Source organism: Aythya marila, assembly GCF_965140915.1.
Source record: "Aythya marila genome assembly, chromosome: 27".
Taxonomy (NCBI): Eukaryota; Metazoa; Chordata; class Aves; order Anseriformes; family Anatidae; genus Aythya; species Aythya marila.
Genome location: NC_139068.1, coordinates 3041177 through 3065208, shown reverse-complemented (window position 1 = coordinate 3065208; position 24032 = coordinate 3041177). Strand labels below are relative to the sequence as shown.

Below are 24032 nucleotides of genomic sequence, written 5' to 3'. Positions count from 1 at the left end.
TCGGATTTGAGCACCTGCGGAACACCTCGGCTCTGCAAAACTTCTGGGGGGGGTCATGATGGGGGGGGGGGACACCAGTTCCCCTTTTCAGGCCTTTTCCTCCCCCCGTGGGGTGCAGAAATTTGGGCCCCGCTCTGCCAGGGGGTGGCTTCGCTCCTCCTGTCCCTTTGGGGTCCCCCAGCTTTAGGGTTTGTGCGGATGGGGCTGGACCCAGGGGGAGCCCCCCCAGCCCCCCCCCGCAGGGTCCCTGTGTGCAGGGGGGGGGGGGCAGGAGGAAAGATTTCGGGGCCCTCCCCAGAGGTGGCGATGGTGCCGGGTACCCCCAGCAGGTGATTTTGGGGTACCCCCCACCCTCGGGGGGGGGCTTTTTTTTTTGGGGGGGGGGGGCTGGGGGCTGCCTCTTGGCCTTCGGCTCTGGGCGGGGGCGCTGGGGCCCGCCCTGGGCTGCGGCGGGGGAAAACGAAAGCAGTGGGCGGCCGTCGGCACGTGGTGGGGCCCGCTGTGGGGTGCAGCTGCTGGGGGGGGGGGCAGCACCTGGGCCCCCCCTCCTGCAGCCCCCAGACCCCTTCCCCGTGCGTGTATTTGGGGTCCGGGCCCCCCTCGGTGCCCGTTCCCAGCCCCGTTTCACCCGGCGCTGCCTCAGTTTCCCCATCTGCAAAATGGGGTCAGCGAGGCCGAGTTCCCCGAAAAGCCCCTGCGGTGTTTGTCCCCCCCCCCACCTTGAGTTTTAGTGGGTGGGGAGGGTGCAGGGGCCCCGTGTGGAGCCCTCGCTGCCCCCCCCCCCAAGATGCGTGTGGTTATTTAAGGGAAAAAACCTTTAATTTGGTTGTTTAAGGGAGAAATTCTTGAATTTGGTTGTTTAAAAGAGGAAAAAAAGGGGTGGAAAAAGAAAAAGGAAATCGTGGTGGGGCTGAGCTGGGGAGGGAAGGGGGGGCTCCAAGGCCCCCCAGGAGCAGCGGGGGCTGCGGTGGGGTTACCAGCGACTTCTGTTTTTTTTTTTGTTTTTTTTCTTTTTTCTTTTTTTTTTTTTTCTTAATTGATTTAAAAAATAGATTAAGAAAAAAAAATAGCGTATCCTGTAGAACGTATATATTTTTTTTCCTTTAATTGACGATTTTCCCCACGATTTTGCCCGGCCCAGGAGCAGGTGCCCGGGGCCCAGCCCGGCTGCAGGAGCAGGGCCCGGGGCCGTTCACTCTGGAGCCTAATGGTGGGTGCTGGGGGGGGGGGGACGCTGCTTCTGTCCCCCAATTTGGGGTGTTTGGGGGGGTCACGGGGGCTGGTTCTGCTGTGACGGGGGGATATAGGGAGGGGGGGACAGGAGGGGACACGGGGGGGTGCAGGAGGGGATGTTGGGGGGGACACAGGAAAAGGGGAACTCGGGGGGGACACTGGGGGGGTGCTGAGGGGACAGAGGAAGGGGGGGGCAAAAGGGGATGCTGGGGGGTGACGGGGGGACAGGAGGGGGCACTGGGGGGGACACAGGGATAAGAGGGGACACTGGGGGGGACATTATGGGGGACACACAGGAAGGGGGGGTAAGGAGGGGACGCTGAGGGGCCAGAGGAAGGGGGGGGCAGGAGGGGACACAGGAAGGGGACACGGGGGGGGTACAGGAAGGGGAACTCAGGAGGGGGACACTGGGGGTGATACAGAGGAAGGGGGGGACAGGAGGGGACACTGAGGGGACACAGGAAGGGGGGGACAGGGGGGATGGAGGAAGGGGGGACACGGGGGGGGACACTGGGGGGTACGGGGGGGGCAGGAGGGGACAGAGGAAAGGGGGGGGCCAGGAGGGGACATAAGGGAAGGGGGACACTGAGGGACATGGGGGGGACACTGGGGGACACGGGGGGACCCCGAGGGGTGCGGGGGGGACACCGGGGGGGGGGGGGGCCCGGAGGTGCCAAGCGCGGGGCCGCGCTGTGCCCGCGCGTGCGTCTGAGTGGGGGGGGGGGGGGCACAAACACAAACACGGGGCCACCCCCACAGCCCCCCCACACCCCATACCCCCCCATAACCCCCCCACAACCCCCCCTCCCTCAGGGGCTGGAGCGGCCGCCCCCCGGGCTGCGGCGATTTCTCGGGGGTGGAGGGGAGTGGGAGGGGGGGGGGGGGGGGCGGCGCGGGGAGGGGAGGGGAGGTGGGGGGGGGGGGGGGGGCGGGGGCGCGGCCCCTTTAAGAGCGGGGCGGCCCCGGCCGGAGCAGGAAGGAGCCGCATACGGGGCCTCGGCGAGCAGCTCCCGCGGGGCGGCCACAGCCCCTGCTCCGCCCGCACGGCTCGGCCCGGCCCGGCCCGGCTCGGCTCGGCCCCGTTCGGCCCCTCCCGGCCCCCGCTGCTCCGCTCCGGCACGGTACGGCCCGGGATGGGGGCTGGGGGGGGGGGAAATAGGGAGTATGGGGGGGGCATGAGGGGGGTTTTGGGGGGGGTTTAAGGGGTTTTAGGGGGGTTTTAAGGGGGTTTTAAGGGGGTGGGGGGGGTGTTTGTGCCCCCCCCCCTCACCGCCACCTTCGTTTTCTCGCCCCCCCCCCCCCCCCCGTGCATACGTTGTACTTAAAGGGGGGGGGGGGTCGTGGGGGGGGAAGGGCCCTGAGGTGGGGGGGGGAAAGGGGAGTGTGTGTGGGGGGGTTGCGCGCGGGGAGGGGGCTGCTGGGAGTTGTAGTCCGCGCTGCCCCCAGCCTCCTGCAGGTGCGGAGGGGGCGCGGACTACACTTCCCGGCGGGCCCCGCGCTTCCCCGCCGTCCCCCCCCCCCGCCCCGGCGCGGGTTGCGAGTGGGCGGCGCGGTGATGGGCAGCGGGCGGGGCCAATCGGGGCGCGCCCTCCGGGCCCGCCGGCCCCGCCCTCCGCCGCCGCCACCACCACCACCACCACAGCCCGGCCCGGCCGGGCCCCAATGGCGGGCGGGCCGCGCGCGGGGCGACCCCCGGGACCCCCCCGAAACCCCCCCAAAACCCCTCCGGGACCCCCCCAAAACCCCCCCGCGTGTGGAACCCGATCGAAGCCGGACCCTTGAGGGGGGGTCTCGGGGGTGCTGGGCCTCGCCCCGGCGCCCCCCCCCCCCCCCTTTCATGGCCCCCCCCCCCGTCCTCCCCCATTGGCCTCCACAGCGCGGCGCGGCCCGGGGAAGGGGTGGGGTCGTGGCGCCCGGCCAAGGCTCCCTGCGGGCCCCGCGGGGCCGGGGGGGGGCGGGCGCGGGGGGGGGACACGGGGCGGCAGCAGCGAGAGAGAGAGGGGGGGGGGAGCGGGGGGGGGGACGGGACCCGGCGCTGGGTGGGGTCCCCCCGGGGCTGGGCCTAGGCCAGGGAGGCTGGCGGGGGGGGGTGGGGGGGCTGCGGGACCCCCCTCTGTTTGTGCTTTCCCCCCTCCTCGGTCCCTGTCACCCCCAGCTCGCTGTGTCCCCCCCCCTTTGCTCCTCGTCTTCCCTTTCCCGGTTTCGGTCGCCCCCCAGCTCCCTGTGCCCCCCCCTTTACCCCATGTGGCCCCCCCTTCGCTCATGTCCCCCCCCCAGCTCTCCGTGTGTCCCCCCCACCCCTATGTGACCCCCCCAGCTCTGCGTGTCCCCCCCTTTACCCCATATGCGCTCCCCATGTCCCCCCCCAGCGTCACCCCCTTCACCCCATGCCCCCCCCCGTGCTCTCTGTGTCCCCCCCCGTGTGTGTGTCCCCCCCATGTCCCCTCCTTTCACCCTGTGCCCCCCCCCATGCTGCCCGTCACCCCCAGCTCCCTATTTCCCCCCCCACCCCGTGATAAAGGCTTCCCCCCCCCATTTCCTCGCACCCCAACCTCATCCCCACACACTCCCCCCCCACCCCCCACCCCCCGACCTGCCTCCCCGGCCCCACGGGGGTTGCATAACACGGTGTGTGTGTGGGGGGGGGCGCTGAGCTCAGTTCTCCCCGGCTTTGGTTTCGTGGGGTTTTTCCACTCCCCCCCCCACACCCTAACCCCCCCCCCCCCCTCCTCTCCCTCCGACACCCACCCCGCGGCGGGGAGGGGAGCGGCGGCGGCTGGCGGCGATAAGCGAGCTGCCCACCCCCAGCTGGGGGGGGGGCCAACCTCAGCCCCTTGTGGGGGGGGGGGGGGTGGGGGGAGCACAGCCGCTCGCCTCGCCCCGGAACGTCACCGCCGAGCCCGGGGGGTCACCGGGAAGTGTGTGTGTGGGGGGGGGGGGGCTGCGTGGCAGCAGGGTTTCGGAGCGTCCTTGTCCTCGCTGTCCCCTCTCCGTGTGAGTTTGGGGGGGGGGGGGGGGGGACACACAAAGGGGGGGGCGGTTTTTTGAAGCTCCGGTGCTCGAGGTGCTGCGGGCGGCCCCGGGGGGGGGTGGCGGGGTCCCCGATAGATTGTGGGGTGCCCGTGATTTGGGGCCGGAGGGGGGATTTGGGGCCAGCTTTGGCTGCCTGGGAGGAGCAGCTTTGGGGTTTGCGTTGTCCCCGGAGCTTCCTGTGTGTGTCAAACCCGGCTGCGGGGCCGTGCCGTCGGGCTCCCCATCCCCGTCCTCAACGCGTTTCGGTGCCGCTCGGAGCGCTCCCGTCCCTGCCCCGCGGTCCCCGTGGCTCGGGGAGCAGCGGGAGGCCGGGCAGCGGGAGGTTTTCTGCTCGTGGCGAGGGTTTTGCTGCCCGTTTTGGTTCCGAATCGGCCCCGTTCCCCCTCCTCGTCCCGGCTGTCGGCACCACAACTTATCCCCGAAGCGCTCCGCAGAGCTCCCAGCCTGACAAGCACGGTGATGGAGCTAAAAGGTCATCCCCTAACTCCGACAAACCGCCTTTTTTTTTTTTTTTTTTTACTGTTAGTTATTAATTAATATTTTTACCCTCGCCTTTCTGGGCCAAAACTTCACCTGGGAGGTTTTGGGGGCTGCCCAGGAAGGGGGCCGGGCCCCGCTGGGTGCTGCCCGGTTTGTCTTGAAGCATTAAAAAAAAAAAAAAAAAAAAAGGGTGCTAGGAACCGAGCGGCTCGTTAGAGAGGAGCCGGGTGCTCGTTAGAGAGGAGCCGGCCTCGTTTCGTATGCGGCCTGGCCCCTGTTTAGGCTTGTCCCGGGGAGGCACAGCCCGAGCGGGGATGGCACGGTGGGATTTTTCCACCGAGCCTTAATTACGTTTGTAATTCGGGGGAGGGTTTTGCAAGGCGAGAGAGCTCTTAATGAAGCCGGTGGTGAATGCGAGCGGCCCTTCGGTGCCTGCCGAGCCGCGGATGCTCGGTGCCCGGGATTTATTTGTTGGGTTTTCTGTAATTTGCTGCTGCTGCTGCGTGCGTGGTGGTGCCGGGGCTGCCGATCCTCGGCCGTGTCGTGGGCTCCGTGAGGTGGTTGGAAGGCGCTGGGCACGGCCAACGTGCGGGGTGCGCTCCTGTTTGGGGACTTTTAAAGCAGAATTGAGGATCGTGGCTCTTTCCCGGCTGTAAAAATCCGGATTTTGGCACAGGGCACCGATCGCTGAGGGGGTCGTGCTCGTCTCTGGGCACGGCGACCCGAAGCCCGGTGCTGGGTCTGCGGTGGTGTTGGGGAGCCTGGGCCTGCGAAATTCCTCCTCGGTGCTTCACACAGAACCAGAACATTTGGGAGCTGTGGTCTTATCTCGATTTAAAACCCACACTTGAGGGTTTTTTCCCCCAGTCTCGGGATGCTGGGTGAGGATTCCTCCTCCTCCCACCACGCCGGGTTGAAGCAGCGGGCAGGTGCTCCTCGCCGCGCTCCCGACCAGTCCCGACCTCGGTTGCAATCCCAAACTTAAAAAACTTCTCCATGAGCAAAACCTGGGGAAAGGGGAGGAAGAAAGGAGGGAGAGGAGCGCCCCTACCCCATCCCGGGACCCCTTGATGCGGAGCTGACTGGTGCTTCCCCCGCTCAGTGCCCGGACGAGCCCTGCTGGCACCTCGGGGTGGCACCCAGCGGGGTCAGCGGGCACCGGGGTCCCCCACAGGGCCCCGACCCGGGGACGTCGGCTTCTCCTGCAGCACCCCCGGGCCGTATCATCTTCCCCCCCACCCCCCGTGCACGGTTTCAGTTTCCTGCTGTCACCGGCTCCCCGGGCGCAGCTTTCCCAGCACGAACGGGCGCGAAGTCATCCCAGCTCCCGTCCCCGTCCCCCTGCTGCGGGAGGGGAGGGAAAAAAAAAACCCTCCCTGCGGGCCGCAGGTGGAAGGAAACGGCCGGGATCGCCGACCTCAACGAGAGTGACGGGGTGTGAGAAACTGGAAACGGCCGCGCGCTGCCCCGGGGCCGCAGGTGGGAGCCAAGGCCATGGCGGGGAGAGGAGCGGCAGCTCCCCTGGCACGGCGGCTCCTGGCCACGGAGCAACCCCTCAAATGCTTCTTGCTGCTGCTCGGGAGCAGCCTGGGGACCCCCCTGTCCCCCCCTCTGTGTGCAGGGACTCGGGTAGCAGCGCTCTGCTCGGGGCTCTGCTGGGCGTCCTCTTCTCTCGTGAGCTTTTGGGGTGGTTTTCCTCGTGCTGCGCACCCCCCGAAGGAGTCCCCATTCCTTTTTGGGGTGCCGACACCCCGAGTCCTTCACGTGCTGCACTCCCAATTCCTGCACCACCCGTTGCTGTCACCCTGAAGCTGCCCTCGCGCGACGTTTCCTTCCCGGGCCGTGCACCTACCCCTTTCCCACCGGGAACCAGTAAGCAGATGTGACTGGGAAGCAGCGAGCAGAGCTCTCGGTGTTTGTTTTGCCTCCCCGACACGCAGCCGGGCGGGCGGCGACCGCGGGCTTGCAGCCTCCTGCCCCGACAGGCAGCACCCGGCGCCGCCGCGCTCCCTCCCTGCGCGCCCTCCTCGTGTGCCGAGGGAAGGGGAAGGCTGCGCGGTGCAGGGCACGTTTTTAATCCCTTTCCCTTTTCTGCTGGTGCTCGATGGAGCTCAGGAAATGCCCCAAAAGGGGAGGCTTTTGGCACGGGGGGACCCCAAAGGGCAGCAGGCGAGGGGCTGGGAGCACCATCAGGCAGCGGGGAGCGGGGCAGGATTCGGCCCCACAAGGGGAGGTGACAAAACCTGACCCCTTGGTTTCGCCTGGTGTCCCTCATCTCATCATGCTCGGCCGGGGGCTGTTTTGTTTCCCCGTGGTTGAATTTTCTGCTGCTTACAGCTGGCGGAGGGGCTGCAGGTCGCCTCTCCGAAATCCTGGCAGTTCCTTCCCGCGCAGAACCCGGCGCCTGCAGGTTTATGGGGCTCAGCAACCTTCCTCTGCTGCCCGTGCTGAGCTGCCGGGCGAAGGCTGCTCCTTCTGGCAGGACTGAAACAAATTTGTGTGTTTTTTTTTTAATTTTTTTTCCCCCTTCTGAGGCTTTCAGGAGGATGAGAGGGGCTGAGCCCGGGGGGTGTTGGTGTTGGCAGCTCCCCGCGGCGCTGGAGGCTTCCAGCACCAAACCGACCCAAACTCTGGAGGCTCAATGGGCTCGGGCCTCCGCTCTGCTGCCACCCGGGCTCGAATCGAGGCACATTCCTGCCGGATTAAATGCGGGCTCTGATGACAAAGGAGCAAATTGGCAAGGAGGTCTGGGTGGAGCAGCCAGTTAGAGCGAACCTTGCAACGAGAAGTTTTCGTGTGGCCGCGGTGTCGCAGCCATTTTCGCCGCCGACAGCCCGGTGGGTCAGGGACCGTGCCCGAAGAGGCAGGAGGCTCTTCCCCGCGTGCCCTAAAAGCCTCGGGGGAGGACGAGGGACACGGCCTGGGAATATGGGGACAGACCCCGCTGTGTGCCGGGGCCTGTTGTGGCTCCTGGGTTTTGCTGGTGGCTGATGCTGCGACGGAAACCGAACTTCCCCTTGTGCTTGGAGGCCGAGTCGTGCCCTGGAAGGAAATCCTTTCCCGTTTATAGACGGCTGAGATCCGTGGCGTGGCTGAGTGTGGGGCTTGGGCATCCCTCCCGTGTCCGTGCTGGTGGGGGGAGAGAGGTGGGGGCTGCTGGGGCTACGGGAAAGGGGAGGCCGTGTCCTGAGAGATGCTGGGCGTTTACTGCTGCAGAGCATTTGGGATATCACCGAACTGTAGGGGCTGGCAGGGCCCTCCAGAGCTCCCCGGGCCCACCCCCCCCTGCCAAAGCAGTTCCCCAGAGCAGGCTGCCCAGGGAGGCGTCCAGACGGGCCTTGAAGATCTGCAGAGAAGGAGCCCCCCCAGCCTCCCTGGGCAGCCTGTCCCAGCGCTCCGGCACCCTCCCCGGGAAGAAGTTCTTTGGCGTGTTGGTGCGGAACTGCCTGGGCTCCATTTGGTGGCCACTGCCCCTTGTGCTGTCCCCACAGAGCCCTGAGAAGAGGTTGGCCATGTCCCTCTGTCTGCCACCCCTCAGCTCTTTCCAGACACTGCTCAGATCCCCTCTCAGCCTTCTCTTCCCAAGGCTGCCCAGCCCCAGCTCTCTCAGCCTCTCCTCCCAGGGGAGATGCTCCAGGCCCCGGCTCCTCTTTGTGGCCTCCGCTGGGCTCTCTCCAGGAGCTCCCTGCCCTTTTTGCACCCCGTGTGTGGTTATGGGCCCTGTGCAGGGAGCTGCTGCCGGTGCCTGTCCCTTTTGGGTGTAATTCTCGCAGCTCCTCGTGTCAGGGCTGTGCCTTGTGGCAGAGGGGGAGCGGGAGCAGCAGGGCTGGGGTTGCCGAGGGGTCGTTTCGCTGGCTGGAGCCTGGCTTCGGCGTGGAGGCGAGCGGTTTATCCCTGTCCTCAGAGGCACTCGTCCTTCCCTGGCCCACGTGACGGGGAAAAAGCCTCTGGCACGTCCTTCCTCTGCTGGGCATCGCGTGAAAAGCACCCGAATTCAAGCAGTTTTGGGAAAACCGAGAGGAGGAGCAGCCAGCCTTCCCGATGCGCCCTGTAGCAGCACCCTGAGCACGACGAGGAATCCCAGACCTCGGACGTCTTGTTAACAGAGCCCCCAGCTCCGAGCGGGGCAGCAATCCTCTCCCTGCTCCATCCTGTCCCCTGCCCTGCTGGTAGGTGCCCGAGGCGCCTTCCTGAGGTCCTGCTCCTCTTGGTCGAGTCCTGCTCCTCTTCTTGCCGCTGCTGACGCGGCGGGGGGGGGAGTTTTGCATCCCGAGGAGCTTCTGAAGGAGCTGAGGTGTAAATGTAAATCAGCCTCTTGGGATCCCTTCAGTCAGCTGCCGTAATTTGCCTGAGGTGGCCGGGGGTTGATGAATTACACCCCAAACCTGCCTGGCCGGGAGCTGCTGGGCAGCGTGCCACGTCCCCTCCGAGCTGGGGGGGGGCTCTGCTGGCTGCCCCCCCCTAGCACCACGGCTCCGTGTCTCACCCCAAAGCCCCCAAACACTGCGATGGGACTCGATCCCGGCTCAGATACGGCTCCAGAGCGGTTCAGATGCTCTGCCGAATCTACCAGCCCCACGCAGGCTGGGAGGGAGCACAGGATGCAGCCGATCCCCAGCTAGGAAATGGCTGACTGGCGGCCGGGGAGGGCTCCGCGGATCTGCCCCTTCTGGGAATTAACCTTAACGGGAATTAAAATCAAGGCTCTCTATTTTTTTGTGGTCAGTCAAGTCCCCACGTTGCTCACTGAGGGTCTGAGGGGGGCTCGATGCCAGCCCGGGGCGATGACCACGGCCTCTTCCCAGCAGAGCTCCCTCGGCGGCGTTAGCAGGATGGGGAATTCTCCTTCCCTGTATGAGCTCGGCCTGCTCCAGAGGCAGTTGTGTTTCCGTGGCGTGGTACGGAAGGTGTTGCTTCCCCGTGGATGCCAGGGAAGAGGAGATTCCTCCAGGCTCTGCGCCCAAGGACCGGTGGCCGACGTGTCTGGAGGGTTTGGGGCCGCTTTCCTTCCACCTTGTGCAGCTGGGTTGGTTTTGCCGTTGCACCGTGCTCGGTTTGAGACCGAAGCAGGATGCCCGGAGAGCCCCACCATGGCTGGAAGGACCAGAACAAAACCCCGGGCCCTGCGGGGTGGTGCCGTGGTCCTGCCGTGTGATTTTTGGAGCCCTGCACCCATTCGGGAGCCGCCTGATGCGGTCTCGTTTCTCAGAGCAGCCTTCACGGCGTGAATCCATCAATTCATGCTGCGGTGAGCGAGCCCCTGTGTTGAGAGCCGGGGCGTGAGAGGCTTCCCAGAGCTCAGAGCCTCCAGAAGGGGAATCCTGGGGGGCTGCAGGGGATCCTGGCTGCGGGACACAGAGCCAACATTGTCCATGGAGCGGCCACAGATCCGTGCAGGACACGGCTTCTGCCCTCTCCTTCAATAGCTGCATGATCACGGTCATGTCATATGTCTCCTCCAGTGCTTCGCCCCAGATGTGATGTCCAGTTAAGATAGCAGAAAGCTGAATTCACTCTTGTTTTGCCCCGTTTGGCTGCGTTACCTGCTGAACGTGAAAGTTTTCTTCCTGCCGCGTTACCAAAATGGTGGGTAGAGAGGGGAAAAAAAAAAAAAACAAACACGGCGGTGCAGTTTTGTTTTATTTCCTTTTTTTTTTTTTAACCATGCAGTTCGCTCCTGCCGATGTGCAGGGTCTTCGCCTCGAGAACATGCATCTGCTCGGCAGGTCCACATAATTTGGATAGTTTGGCACCAAACCGCCGGCAGCGCATTCCTTTCGGAGAGCAGTTGAATTTTAATGGCAGCACGGAGGAGCTGCAGCGGCGGCTTCCCCCCGGCAGGCAGAACGCCCTCCTTCCCTCCTGCCTGCCCCCGTCCCACCTTTTCGGGCCGGTTTTGATCTCCAGGGCTTGATTTCCCCGCTCGGGGACGTGTCCCCACGGCTGGAGGAAGGAAGGGGGAGCCGGGAGGATTGCTCCCTAAATAGAAATGGAAGAAAAAATGCTCGTCCCTCCCGTTGGTGGTGAGTGAGGGATGGGATAACGTTTGGGCCTTGGGCAGCAAACCCCTTTTTCTTCTTTTTCATAGCATCATTGGTTTAATAATTTCTTCCCAGAGTGCAGCAGTGCTGCTGCAGGGTCTGCCCTTGCCCTGATAGCCTAACGCGGGCGTTTCCCCCAAGAAATTGGGCACGGCCGCTCCTCGGCCTTGGCTGCGTTGGGCTGCAAGCGGCCAAATACCGCGTGCCGAGCCCAAAACGCAGCTATTTTCCCCCAAAACCATGCCTGGGGGATTGGGCAGCGTGGCGCCCCGCAGCCGTTTCGCCTCGTGCTCGCCGGATCAGGCGCTGGTAATTTTCCCTTTCTGCCCCGAACGGGGTTGCTGAATTTCCTTGTCGGGGTGGGTGGCACCTCGGCGGGCGGGGAGAGCCCTGTTGTTGTCAGGAAATTTGGGACCCGTCCAGGTGAGGAGCAGGGTGCTGCCGTTTGCTGTTCCTGGCTGACCCGGTGTGCGTGAGCTGACGCCTGGGATTTGCCTACCTGGGAGCCCTCATGCGCCGCTTCTCGTCCCGTCGCAAATAACTGCGAAGGAGCAGCCAAACGCCACCGAGGTTGGGAGGAAAACAGTAATTAAGCAGCGTCTCGTCAGCGCTTCTGGTTGCGATCCCATCTCCCCGTGGCCGCCTCATCTGAATGGAAACGTCGGGTCCCAGAGCTGCTGCTGTAGGGCTGCCACTCGAGGCGCGCTCGGAGAGTAAGGAGATGAGGTTTGGGAGAGCCAGGGGGGAGGCCTGAGGCTGGGAAGGAAAAACCGCAGGGATCGGGACAGGCTGGGGGACGGCCTGCTGGAGAGGAGCTCTGAGGAGAAGGACCTGGGGGATGACAGGTTGGCCATGAGGCAGCACTGTGCCCTGGTTCCCCCTCTGCTCTGCCCTGCTCCGGCCTCACCTGGAGCTCGGGGGGCAGCACAACAAGGGCAGGGGGCTCCTGGAGAGAGCCCAGCCGAGGCCACAAAGAGGAGCCGGGGCCTGGAGCATCTCCCCTGGGAGGAGAGGCTGAGAGAGCTGGGGCTGGGCAGCCTTGGGAAGAGAAGGCTGAGAGGGGATCTGAGCAGTGTCTGGAAAGAGCTGAGGGGTGGCAGACAGAGGGACATGGCCAACCTCTTCTCAGGGCTCTGTGGGGACAGGACAAGGGGCAGTGGCCACCAAATGGAGCCCAGGCAGTTCCGCACCAACACGCCAAAGAACTTCTTCCCGGGGAGGGTGCCGGAGCGCTGGGACAGGCTGCCCAGGGAGGCTGGGGGGGCTCCTTCTCTTGGAGCCTGCCCATATTTCAAGCTGCCAGCACCCTTTCAGCTGCTGCGAGTTATATGCGAGGGCAGCTTCCTAGCGGCTGAAATGCAGCCGCTTTGGGGTGAAGTGTGGCGTCTTTGCAACCCCGCGGAGACGCTCAGTCTAGGCCAGCAGGCGGGTGATGCTTTGTAGGCACGTCAGGGGTGGACGGAGAGAAAAGAGCTGCCTGGGAGATCGGGGTCAGCAGTCGGAGCTCCCCCTTGGTGGCCCGGTCAGGCCTCGTTCGGAGGGACCAGCCAGCAGCTTTTGGCACTGGCCACCTCTCTCTCCATCAGGAGCTCCTTCGCAGGCACACTTCACCCAACCCTGCTCCTGCTGCAAGCCGGCGTTTGTTTTTTTTTATTTATTTATTTTTGCTGCTTTGTTGGGTTTCTTTGTGTGTTTTTTTTTTTTTTTTTTTTTTTTTTTAAACCTGCATAGGTGAAGGCTTTCCCGTATCTCATTACAAATCCCTGGAGCCATCCCATGCACACAGCTTCCCCACCCGGCTCCCCGGCCCCCGGAGGAGGCAGCACCGCGCCGCTTCTCCTGCCGGCCTCCAGCCCAGGCTCAGCCCGGTGCCGAGGCCCGGAGACCATCCCCGGGGAGGCTCCCGGTGCCTCCCCCGTGCCTCTCCTTGCTCTTGCCCCCTCGCCGTCTGGGCTGCCGTGGATCCGAGCCGCCGAGGAGCCGCACAAAGGGCGTGTTGTGCGAGGAGAATGAGCCCGCGGAGCCGCACGGCTCGCCATGCCAGCCCTCGGCGGTCTCATGACCCCGCAGCCGTTCCCACACTGTCCGGACGATTGTCCTGGCCCCCCCCCCCCGGCCTGGGGGGGGTCACCTCGCGTGGCCTGGCTCCCTCCTACACTCCCACCCCCCCCTCTTGGTCCCTTCTCGTCCCCGGGGGCTGACAAAGCCCGGCTGTGCAGGCGGTGCGGCTCGGCTGCCGGCGAGATTAGCGCCTGCAGCTTCAAAATGCTTCGTGCAGCTCAAATTCTCCTCAGGGAGCCGGGGAGGGGGGGGGAAGCTTCCCAAAAGCATCGGGTCCGGAGGGGAGGAAGGGAACGAGGCCTGGACCCCGTGGGGTGGAGGGGAGGACCTTGCCCAAGGTCGTGCCTGGGGCCGGTGCGTGCACTGCTGGGCCTCCTGGTCCCTCTTCCTGGACAAATTCATCTTAAAAACCCATCAACTACAAGTCTTGAGCTGAAATCCTGCTGTTTTGGGTGGGACATGGGGTGAGAGGGGTGCTGCTGTGCTCGGTGTTACGGGCAGGACCTCCAGGGGCTGCGGGACAAATCCAGCCCTGACCCCCAGCACGTGAGCACAACGGGGCTCCGGAGAGCTTAAAGGCTGGTTTAAGCATTCTTGTTAAATACTGAGGGTTTCACATCAAATTGGTGTTTCGTGGAAGGTTATTGATTTATTTATTTCCCCCCCAGAGCTTAGCTCTGCCCCTTTGCCCTCTGCTGGTTCCTCTACGAGGACCGCTTGGTGCTGCCCCCGAGCCAGGGTGGAGGTGGGGAAAAGGGGACGGGAGAGGTGCACGTGGCCTCCTCCTGCTCCTCCTCTTTACAAAACGAGCCAATGTTCCTTTTTTTCCCTCGAGTTTAATAAAGTTTTTAAAAAAGGAGGTTTTGTGCGCGTCCCTCTGCAGCGGGCAGCACCTCCACCCCGAGGAGGAGGGAGGAGAAGGGCGCTGCGCCCATCTCACAGCAGGGAAGGCTGGGGCTGGGAGGAGATTAGGGGCTGGGAGGGGGTCAGGGGCTGGTTTGGGGCTGGGATTTGAGCAGGTTTGGCCCCGCTGAGCCTGGCCCCACGGCCGGCAGCTTGCCGATGGGGAGGGCACCCCTTGGGGTGGGGGCGAGCGAGCCCCTGGCTGCTGGCTTCGCTTTGGGGTTTTCAGCCTCCGAAGGGAGGACGCGTTCAACCAAGCAGATCCCCTTTTGCCACGCCACGGCACCGGCAGTGACGTTTTCATTTTGATTTTGCTTCTTTTTCCAAACCAACCCTAGTGCTAGAAGGAGCTGTGGCTCCTGATGAAGCACTCCTGAGCCGGGCACGTTGTGGGGCCGAGTTCCCAGCACCCCACCAGCGCCTGCTGAGGCTTCCCAGAGTGGTCAGATGCAGGTTTCCACGCTCCCCCTGCCCCCATGGGGCTTTTGTGGGGTTTATTCAACGCCCCCGCTGCCCTACGGGGTGGGCGCTGGTGCAGCGGGGCCGTGGGCACCCGAGGTGCTGCGAGCTGTGCGCGGAGCTGCAGGGCTGAGGGGGAGAGGTTTTCCCCACGATTACCGGCTGGCAGCAGGGGGGTGGCAAATGAGTTTGGCAAACGTTTTCCTGCTGAGGTTGTGGTGCCACAGAGCGCTCACGGTGGCACCAAGCAGTGGTCCGGGGCCACCAGCGAGGCTGAAACCCAGCACCAGGCTCGCTCGTGGCTCGGTCCAGGTGTGGCCGACCAGCTTGGGTACACGGGGGCTGCTCCTCCTCCTCCTTCCACGTCTGTCCCAGGTAGCTGGCAGGGCAGCAGGCGAGGCTGAGACGTGCAGATATTTGGTACCCAGGGGCTGGGAACTCGGCAAACGTCCCCAAAGAATCGCATCCCTCGTGGCTCACCGCCTTCCCTCTCTTCTCCCCGCAGCTCCTTCGCATCGGAGATGGCGGGCGGCGTGGACGGCCCCATAGGGATCCCGTTCCCCGACCACAGCAGCGACATCCTGAGCAGCCTGAACGAGCAGAGGAACAATGGGCTGCTGTGTGACGTTGTCATCTTGGTGGAAGGCCAGGAGTTCCCCACCCACCGCTCCGTCCTGGCGGCGTGCAGCCAGTACTTCAAGAAGCTCTTCACCTCAGGGTTAGTGGTGGACCAGCAAAACGTGTATGAGATAGACTTTGTGAGCGCGGACGCCTTGTCGGCCCTGCTGGAGTTCGCCTACACCGCGACCCTTACCGTCAGCACTTCGAACGTCAGCGACATCCTCAACGCCGCCAAACTGCTGGAGATCCCGGCGGTAAGGGATGTTTGCACGGATCTCCTGGACAGGAAGATTCTGGCCAAAAATGACCAGATGGATATAGTAGATCAAATTGATCAGAGGAACCATCTCAGAGCAAAAGAGTACCTGGAGTTCTTCCAGAGCAACCCCGTCAACGGCCACCAAGGCAGCTTTCCGTGGACCAACTCAGAGTTGAGAGACCTTCAGAGACTGAACTTCCGAGGCCAAGAGGAAGAGGAGGAGCCGGACTGCAACGGCATGGACTTCTACTCGCAAGCCCCCCTAAATGAAAGACCAAAGGCGAATGACTGTGATCCCGACAGCAACCCGGCCATGTGGCTGGACAGAGAAGAGGACGAGGCGGCGGCGGTGGCGGCGGTGGCGGCCCCCGGCTCCCTGTATTCACCCTCTCAGAACGGACATTACAGCAGCCGCGGCCTGCCCACGCCGGGAGAAGAGGAGGTGACCTCGGGGGGCCCCCTGGACCAGCAGGAGCCCGGCGACTCCCCGGGCTTCGTGGCCACCGGAGCAGACACGGAGGACGACGCGCGGGAGGTGGACGGCCTGGCCGCCAGCGCCCTGCTGCAGCAAATGATCAACTCCGTGGGGAGACAGCAGCTGGGGGAGGACGACCGAAAGGACGACGACGGGGTGATGGATTATTACTTGAAATACTTCAGCAGTTCGAACGAGGGCGACGTCTACCCGTCCTGGTCCCAGAAGGTGGAGAAGAAGATCAGGGCGAAAGCATTCCAAAAGTGCCCCATCTGTGAAAAGGTGATCCAGGGGGCTGGCAAGCTGCCGCGCCACATCCGCACCCACACCGGCGAGAAGCCCTACGAGTGCGACATCTGCAAGGTCCGATTCACCAGGTAAGGAGCGGGCAGGAGCCCCGGCACGGCGCGCGGGGCCGGCCTCGTGCGGTCTGCTGCTTGGGCTTGAGTGATCCTGAAGGTCCTTCCCAGCCCACGGGGTTCTGTGGTTTTATTTTGACCGCTCGCCCGCGGGGACCGATTTGTGTCCTAGCAGGTGATTTGTGTGTGAAGGCCGGCGTTTTGCACAAAATGAGCAATTTGGGGGGCTTAAGGGGCCGGGTCTTAACACCCAGTTCCCTTACCGACTCGGGGAGCCCCTTTCAGGTGCCCCAAATTGCTGACCTCTGCTGGAAACCTGCCCGGGCCCGGGCTTCTGCAGACACCAAGCAACGCGGTGGCTGAGCCGGAGCTGCACCCTCTGCGTTCTCGTGGCTGCAGCGCTCGGTCCTGGCCGCGGAGCCAGGGAGCGAGGCGAGGCTTGGAAAGCGGCGTAGGAACGGCTCCGTCTGATGATGGAAACATCCGTGGCCGGGGGCCGTGCCAGGCGGTTGGGAACAGGCTGATCCCCACGCCGTCCGCGTCCTCGCGGCGAGGCGAGCGGAGCCGCTGCCGCCCTCAGCTCCTGCCCCGAGCTCGCTGCGGCTCCCCGGGGGCCTCTGCCTCGCTGCCGCTTCTCCTCCGCCATTCTCCGCTCTCCCCCTGGGCCACGGGAAGGAATGCCGGAGAAAAAGGGGGACATTGTTGGGCTTCCTCTGCTCCACGTTCGGCCGAGCCTTGCGGCACAGCCTCGTGTCCCACCCGGCCTCCTGCTCCTCCTCCTCCTCCTCCTCCTCCTCCTCGCAGCGCCGGGAGGCAGATCACAGATCGCGTGGGCTGCCTGGCCGAGGAGCCAACCCCCCCCCCCAGCCCTGCCGCCTGCTTCCTGCATGCTGAAACCCTCCCGAGCCCCGCAAGCCGCCCCCCGAGCCCCCTGCACCCCAAAAACCTCGCTCGGGGCCGCACCCAGGCAGCACGGGACCCGCGTCCGATAGCTGAGGAATGCCGATAATGCCGGGGGCAGGGTGCCAGCCCCCCCGGCACGGCCCTGTCCGGGCAGCACCTCCCTGCTGGATCTGCCCGTGGGGGCTGCCCCCGCTTCGTGTGCCCCACGTCCCGGCACCGAACGCGGCCCCAAACCCCTTTGGGGTCCGAGGTGCTGTGGGGTGCGTGTTCCCCTGCCCCGGCTTCGCGGCGTTGCCGTCAGGGCCCTGCCTGCCGCTGGAGGCGGGGAGGAGCAGAGGTCAGGCTGGAGCTGGTTTTTTTTTTGGGTTTGGTTTGGTTTCGGAGGTGGAGGAGTTCGAGATGAGGCCACCTCGTTCGCTTCCTGCTTTGCTGCGCGGCTCCTGCCTGCACCCCGCTCCCACCCAGCCCGTGGGGGGCTTCTCTCCTTCGAAGCAGGGATCTGGATGGAAGCCTCGTCCTTAGCCCAGCCTGGCGTTGAACTGTTTCATAACGCGCCGGGGCCGTGTTATTTCCAAACGTCCTCCCACCCCCCTGATTTCTCGAGGCCTGCATTCGGCCACGTCAGAGCCCTGCTCGGGGTAACCCCGGCTGCCTCCGGCCTCGGGGCCCTTCAGCATCCACCCCATTCCTCGCCTCGCTCCGCTGAGCTGCTGCCGGGACCGCTCCCAGCCCCGGCGCTGAGTCAGGCCAGGCTCAGTGATCTGCCCCAAATCGCATCAGCTCGCTTCTTGCTGCTGTGCCGGGCTCGTTTGCCTTGTCCCTCGTGGGACACGGGCACGAGGCTGGGCTGGGAGGGACCGGGCAGGACAGGGGGTGGTGGATCAGGGTGAGGATCCGACCCCCCCTGCCTGCTTCCCCTCCCGGCCCTCGGCTTTGTGCTGATTTTTGCTTGCTTTGCTTCCTGGTTCCTCTGCCCTCGGACGGGGAGGAGCGGCGGAGTCGCTCAAATAATCTTCCGTGAAAGAAAGGCAGAATGGTTTTATACAAATTAAACTTCTTTTTTTTAAAAAAAAAAAATCCATTTCAACGTGCTGCAAACCACGTAGTTTGTTCTGAGGACGGCCGCGTTTCCAGCCCCACGGGGAGCTGCCTCAAACCCCCTCGCAGCGGGGCCGCACGCGGGGTCCCCTCGCCCCCAGCCTCGCTGCTCGCCTGCGCTGTCCTGCCGCACGCTTCGCCTCTGATTCTCTCCGTCCCAAAGCGAGCTGCTCTGCCTCCCCGGCACCCAACCCACCCGCTGCCAGCACCCTCAATGCCTCGGGTTTTTGTAACGTGGGCGCTGCTGGAGCCGCGCCGGAGCCCTCCTCGTAGGCACGGGGCAGGCGGCTTCGCTCGGACCAACGCAGCTCCGGTGCCTCCCGGTGCCTCCCAGTGCCTCCCAGTGCCTCCCAGTGCCTCCTGCCTCGCCGAGGGGCTGCCGCCTGCCCCGGGGTGCAGGTGGAGGCTGGATTTGGGCCGCCACCGCCGTGATGGAGAGGGAGAGCAACGCCAACGCCGGGCGCGAGGAGGAGGAGGAGGAGGAGGAGGAGGACGGTGGAGCGCAGCCCTCGGCCTGCTGGCCCCCCTCGCTGACCTGCCCCCTGTCCTTTCTCTCCCACGCAGGCAGGACAAGCTGAAGGTTCACATGAGGAAACACACAGGGGAGAAACCTTACTTGTGCCAGCAGTGCGGAGCCGCTTTTGCTCACAACTACGACTTGAAGAACCACATGCGCGTGCACACTGGCCTGCGGCCCTATCAGTGTGACAGCTGCTTCAAGACTTTCGTCCGCTCTGACCACTTGCACAGGCACCTTAAAAAAGATGGGTGCAACGGCATCCCGTCCCGGAGGGGCCGCAAGCCCCGGGTGAGAGATGCCGGGGGGCTGCCCACCCCCACAGGGAACCCCGAAGACGGAAGCTTTCAAGCCGGGGGGGAGAGTCAAGAATCAGAGGACACCGTGCAGAGGAACGGCCAAGAGCAGCACTTTGAAGATAGTTCTAATAATGAAGCGCCAGGATTGAATGTAGCAGGAGGGTCGTCCGAGGGCAACACGCAAGGACTCTCCTAAACCAAAAACAGAAAGTGTCACAAAATCTAGTTAGTACTTTTTCCTCCGATTTTTCTCTTTAAAAGATGTTTCTCTCCCTTTTTTTAAAAAAAAATGAAATATATATATATATTATGTTTCCAATCTTCCCATCGTAACCAGGGCTCCCCCGAGGATCCCTCCGTAGCCAAGGACCTTTTTGTGGAAAGGCAGACGCTAGGAAGCGTGGGGCGGGGATGGAGAGCGGCTCTGTTGCATGGAAAGGAGCTTCCATGTAAATCCAAAGCTTTATTTTGTGTCCAAACACACGTTAAAAAAAAAAAAAAAGAAATTATTTCAGAGAGATATCTATTTAAAAAAAAAAACATAGAAAAAATGGTAAGAGTTGAAGGGCTCTTTCAGGGCGGGCGGTACACGCGGTGCCTCGGAGGGCTGGGAAGGAGCGGGCCCGGCCTTCTCGCCTCTGTTTTTGCAAAGCTCAAAGCTCCACGCGGGGTGCTCAGGTGCTGACGTCCTGGGATCGGGATCGGGATCGTTTTTTGGGGTAGGGAGTGGGGCCCTGCCGCCCGGCCCCGCTGCGGCACCCATCCACCAGTGCCTGGTGGTGAGCGGAGCCGCAGGCAGGGCTCGGTGGCAGAATCAGCCCGGCTGCCCCAGCAGGGGTTTGTAGGGTCGCTCACAGCACTGGGTGTGCGTCGGCCCCGTCCCAAAACCAGGTTTGGGGCCGTGAGCGTGTGGCTGCACCTGGTGGTGCCGCCGGCCCTGGCGCTCACCCTAGGCCCACAGCCGGCCGCGGACGGGGCCACCAGGCCCAAACGGCGTTTTTCTGCCATCGGGGAGTTGTTTTTTTTTTTTGCTGGGCCAGGCCCTACAGGATCTCCACCTCGCCCCCCCCTCTTCCCCAGGGTGTTTTTGTTGGCTCCTGGACCCAAACTCTGCTCCCCCCCCCACCCCCAGACCCCAGCAGGCGCTGCTGAGGCCTCTCCCCGCTCGCGGCACCCACGGCTCGCTGCGGGGCCGTGGTGTGGGTACAGCCAAAACCCCCCCTCGGTGCCCGGGGACCCCTCAGGAATAGGGCCCGGCCCCGGCACCGGGGCTGTGCCGTGCGCCCACCGAGGCGAGGCCGGGGGCTGGGGGTCACCGCCACTCCCCCCCCCCCCCATCCCCGTCCCCGTCCCATATTTTTAGGCACTCGGTCAGAGCCAGCAGTGTTCCCGCACGCCCAGAAAGCGCCTAAAAATGGCAGATTCCTTTTAAAAAAGGTTATTTGAGGACTCCCTTAAAGGGGAAGGAGGCTTTTGGCAGGAGGAGCTGGGAGGGGCGAAGCCAAGCGCCGGCAGCGGCGGTTTGCGGCTTTAAGGCTGCGCGGCCGGGGCTGGACACCGGCGGTGTGCTCGGCGGCACCGTCACCCGTCAGGCACCGTCACCCGTCGGGCACTGTCACCATACGGTCCCCGTTGTCACCGTACGGTCCCCGTATGGTCACCGTCACCGTACGGTCACCGGTCACCGAGCGCCACCCAGCCCCTCAGGCCATGGCCACCCCAAACGTGGTTTTGGGGTTTTTGGGAGGCCGCCCTCCTCTTCCTCGGTGCCACGCCGGGGCTGTGGGAGCAGGCAGGGGGCCCCCAAAAAAGCCGACCGACCCCGGTCCCCCCCCCCCCCGCCCCGGGATGGAGGCGATTTACGGCCTCAGAGCAGAGGCCGGGGTGCGCCATGCGCATCCCCCCCCCCCCGGGTTAGCAGAGGGCGATAGCAGAGGCACCTTTCAGCCGGTCACCTGTTTTCTAAATGCACATTTTTTGAAAAAAAGAGATTTTAGTCCTTTTATTTTGAAAGCACTTTTTAGATTCTTTTTTTTTTTTTCTTTTTTTTTTTTTTTTTTCCCTTTTCGGTGTTTGTTTTTTAACTTTCAAAGCAAGAGCAGGTTTGGCCGAATGTATTTTGGAGAGGGAGTGAGAGGGGAGTGTGTGATGGGGGGAGGGCTTGAGTGATGGGGTGGGGGAGAGATGGATGTTTATTTAATGCAGAAAAAAGCAATAAAAATAAAAAACTATTATAAAAAAAATAAAAAAAAAAAACAAAAACAAAGAAGTCTTAGCACTTTGCGATGGAACGGGTACTTTGAGATCACTTTATCTTAATTTAAAAAGCAAAAGCAAAAGATGTTTACAAGTCAAAACCAACTTCTACGGAAAAAAAATATTATTAAAAATCCTAAATTTATTTTTGTAAGAAAAATGTGTATATATATATATATATTTAAAAAAAAAAACACGTAGGCAGAATCCAAGGTATATTTCATGGAGTAATAAAAGCCGAAAGGTGTCCAATGTGAGGAACGATGCTAATTAGGTTCTGTGACATGCCCTGAAAATAGACCCTCAGAAGTCGTTGCACTTCACAAAAAAACGGAAGCTTGAATTTTAGGCAGGAATCATGGTTTTTGTTTTGTTTTCGTGTATTGTTCATTTCTCCCCCCCCCCCCCACGCCCCTCTCTTTTTTTTAAAAAACAAGAAAACGATAAAAATTGTTAAATGTTTCATAGCCAGTGCTTCTCCAGACGTGTCTCCTGTCCCCGGCCTGGTTGTGCCCGCGGACCCAGCTCTGTGGTGTGGGGCCGGAGCTGTGGGGCCTGGTCCTATGGGGCTGGAGCTATGGGGTCGGTGCTTTGGGGCCTGGTCCCATGGGGTCAGCGCTTTGGGGCCTGGTCTCCATGGGGCTGAAGCTGTGGGGCCTGGTCCCATGGAGTCAGTGCTTTGGGGCCTGGTCCCATGGGGTCGGTGCTTTGGGGCCTGGTCCCATGGGGTCGGTGCTTTGGGCCCAGTCCCATGGAGTCAGTGCTGCAGGGCCTGGTCCCATGGGGCTGGAGCTATGGGGCCGGATCTGTGGGGCCTGGTCCCATGGGGTCGGTGCTTTGGGGCCTGGTCCTACGGGGCCAGAGCTGTGAGGCCTTGTCCTATGGGGCCAGTTCTGTGTGCCCTCTGCCACCACCCTCGCACCCAGCCCCATCCTCCGGCCCCCCCTGCCCGCAGCCCACCCCGAGCCAATTTAGGGGGCCCTGGGTGTCCCTCGTCCCCTATCTCTGTTTGGGGGCCCCGCCTGGGCGCCGCAGATAAACCCCGTGCCTGCCCCCGCTGCCCGCCCTCCCCGGAGGCTGGTGCCAAGCCCCTCGCCTTGCAGCACCGTGTCCCCCCCCCGGCACGGGGCCCTGTCCCCCGTCCCCATGTGTCAGTGAGTGCCTTGGGGACAGGGACGGGTCCCAGAGCCCTTTCTGGGGCCGAACCTCTGCTGAGCACTGGCTAACTCTGGCATATGCAAAAAAAACAAAACCTAGCGTGGACTTGTAAATAGACAGTTACTTGAGGTTCTTTCTTGTAATCAACGTTGTGGTATTTTCTTTTCTAGTTTGTGTTACTTCTCCTCCTCTTCTCTGTCCCCCCCCCCCCATCGCCTCTCTTCTCCTTTTCCTCCCTCCCCAGCCCCAAAGGAGCATTTTGGAAGCTTGGTGTTTCTCCCCCGGCCACCTTGGAAGGAAAACCCAGAGCCCTTTTCCTCCCCTGCCACCGAAGGTGGACAGCAAAAAAAAAGGAAAAAGGAAAAAAAAATAAGGAAAAAAAAAAAAAAAAAAGAGAAAGAGAGAATTAGTCTCAGGATTCCCCGTGGAGAGCGCGTCCCGAGCCCGCGATGTCCCCGCCGGACACTAACCGCCCCCCCCCCCCCCCGTGGCCTCTCCCGCGCCGCCGGACGGACGCCCCCCCGTTTGCTGGCAACACTTTAGCACAAGTTTGAGTTTGCACTAAAAAAAAAATACACACGAAAATTGAAAAAAAAAAAAGGAGAAAATAAAAAAACGACCTCCCCCGGCCGACCCAGGAGCGATCTGTGCCCGTCTCGGCTGGGGGGGTCCCACGCCTTAACCCCCCCAAGCTGTGTGAGGGACACGGAGGAAAATCCAAGCGCCTGCAGCCCCCCCCCCCGATCGTATTCTGTATATAAGCACCGATTTGTTGTCATTGTTGTCATTTATTATTATTATTATTTTTTTCAATTCAGGTTGTGATAAAGTGTTGCCAAAGATACTGCTGAGTTACGATGTTTCAGGAAAAAAAAAAAAAAAAGGAAATGAGAGGAAAAAATAAAAAAATAGAGCCTAAAAAAAAAAAAAAGCAAAGAGCTCCAGAAATCAAACTGACACAGTAAAAAAAAAAAAAAAAGGAAAGTTTAAAAAGAAAAAAAAAGATTTCAGCCTGGTTTTCTTTTTTTTTTTTGGTACAGAAGAGGAAAAAAAAAAAAAACAGGCCAGGGCAATGGGGCGGGGGGGGGCACAGATGTCAGCGAGCCCTGGCCCCAAAGCTGGGGGGGTCTATGGCTCGTTTGGGGTCAGCAGTTGCATGGAGGGGGGGGGTCCTGCACTGGCTTCACCCCCTGCCAGGTATGGGGGGTATGAAGGGGGGGGGCACCCCAGCTTTGGGCTCCTTCCCCCCCCTCTTTTAAAGATGCTGCATCCCCCCCCCCCCCCCATGGCACCAGCGCAGGGGCTCAGGCCCCACAGCAATGGGGCTGGGGGGGGGTCCCCAGCAGTGCAGGGATTGTCCCCCCACCCTCAGCTGGGCCAGGGGGGGCTCAGGCAGTGTGAAGGGGAATCCCCCCCCCTAGGAAAAGGGCTCAGCCCCCCCCTTCTCCTTCAGCCCCCCACTCCCAGTGCCGGCGCCCCCAGCCCCAGGGTCGTGTTCCCCCCCCCGTAGCGCTCCCGAGGCCTGATTCGACTATTTAAAAAATATCTATCTATATATCTATCTATTTATATTTTCGAGTTATTATGAAAGTTTATATTTAAATAAAGAGGAACACTTTAAAAAAAAATTAAAAAAAAGAGCAGTTCCCACATCACAGGACCGAGCTTTCGGAGCCGGGAGGGTCGGCGGGGTGGGGTGGGGGTGTTTTTTTTGGGGGGGTGGGGGCTGCTCGGGACGAGCAGCAAAAATGCTGCAGCGAAATTCAGTTTTCCAAAAATTATATATATATATACACACACCCCGAGAGCCGATTTGTTCTGGGGCAGGTGGGGCACGCGTGAGCCCGAGCCCAGGAACTAAAGCGATTTGGTGCCAG

At 62.5% G+C, this 24032-nt stretch overlaps 1 protein-coding gene across 1 annotated transcript; it reads left to right on the top strand.

Moving 5' to 3' along the window:
- The first annotated feature begins 2232 nt into the window (after positions 1 to 2232).
- Positions 2233 to 22888, top strand: ZBTB7A (zinc finger and BTB domain containing 7A). The gene is made up of 3 exons (XM_082780145.1): positions 2233 to 2354; positions 14716 to 15942; positions 18490 to 22888. Exons 2-3 carry the CDS (start codon positions 14732 to 14734, stop codon positions 18935 to 18937), a joined length of 1659 nt encoding a protein of 552 aa, XP_082636271.1. The 5' UTR covers positions 2233 to 2354; positions 14716 to 14731; the 3' UTR covers positions 18938 to 22888.
- Positions 22889 to 24032: the final 1144 nt, after the last annotated feature.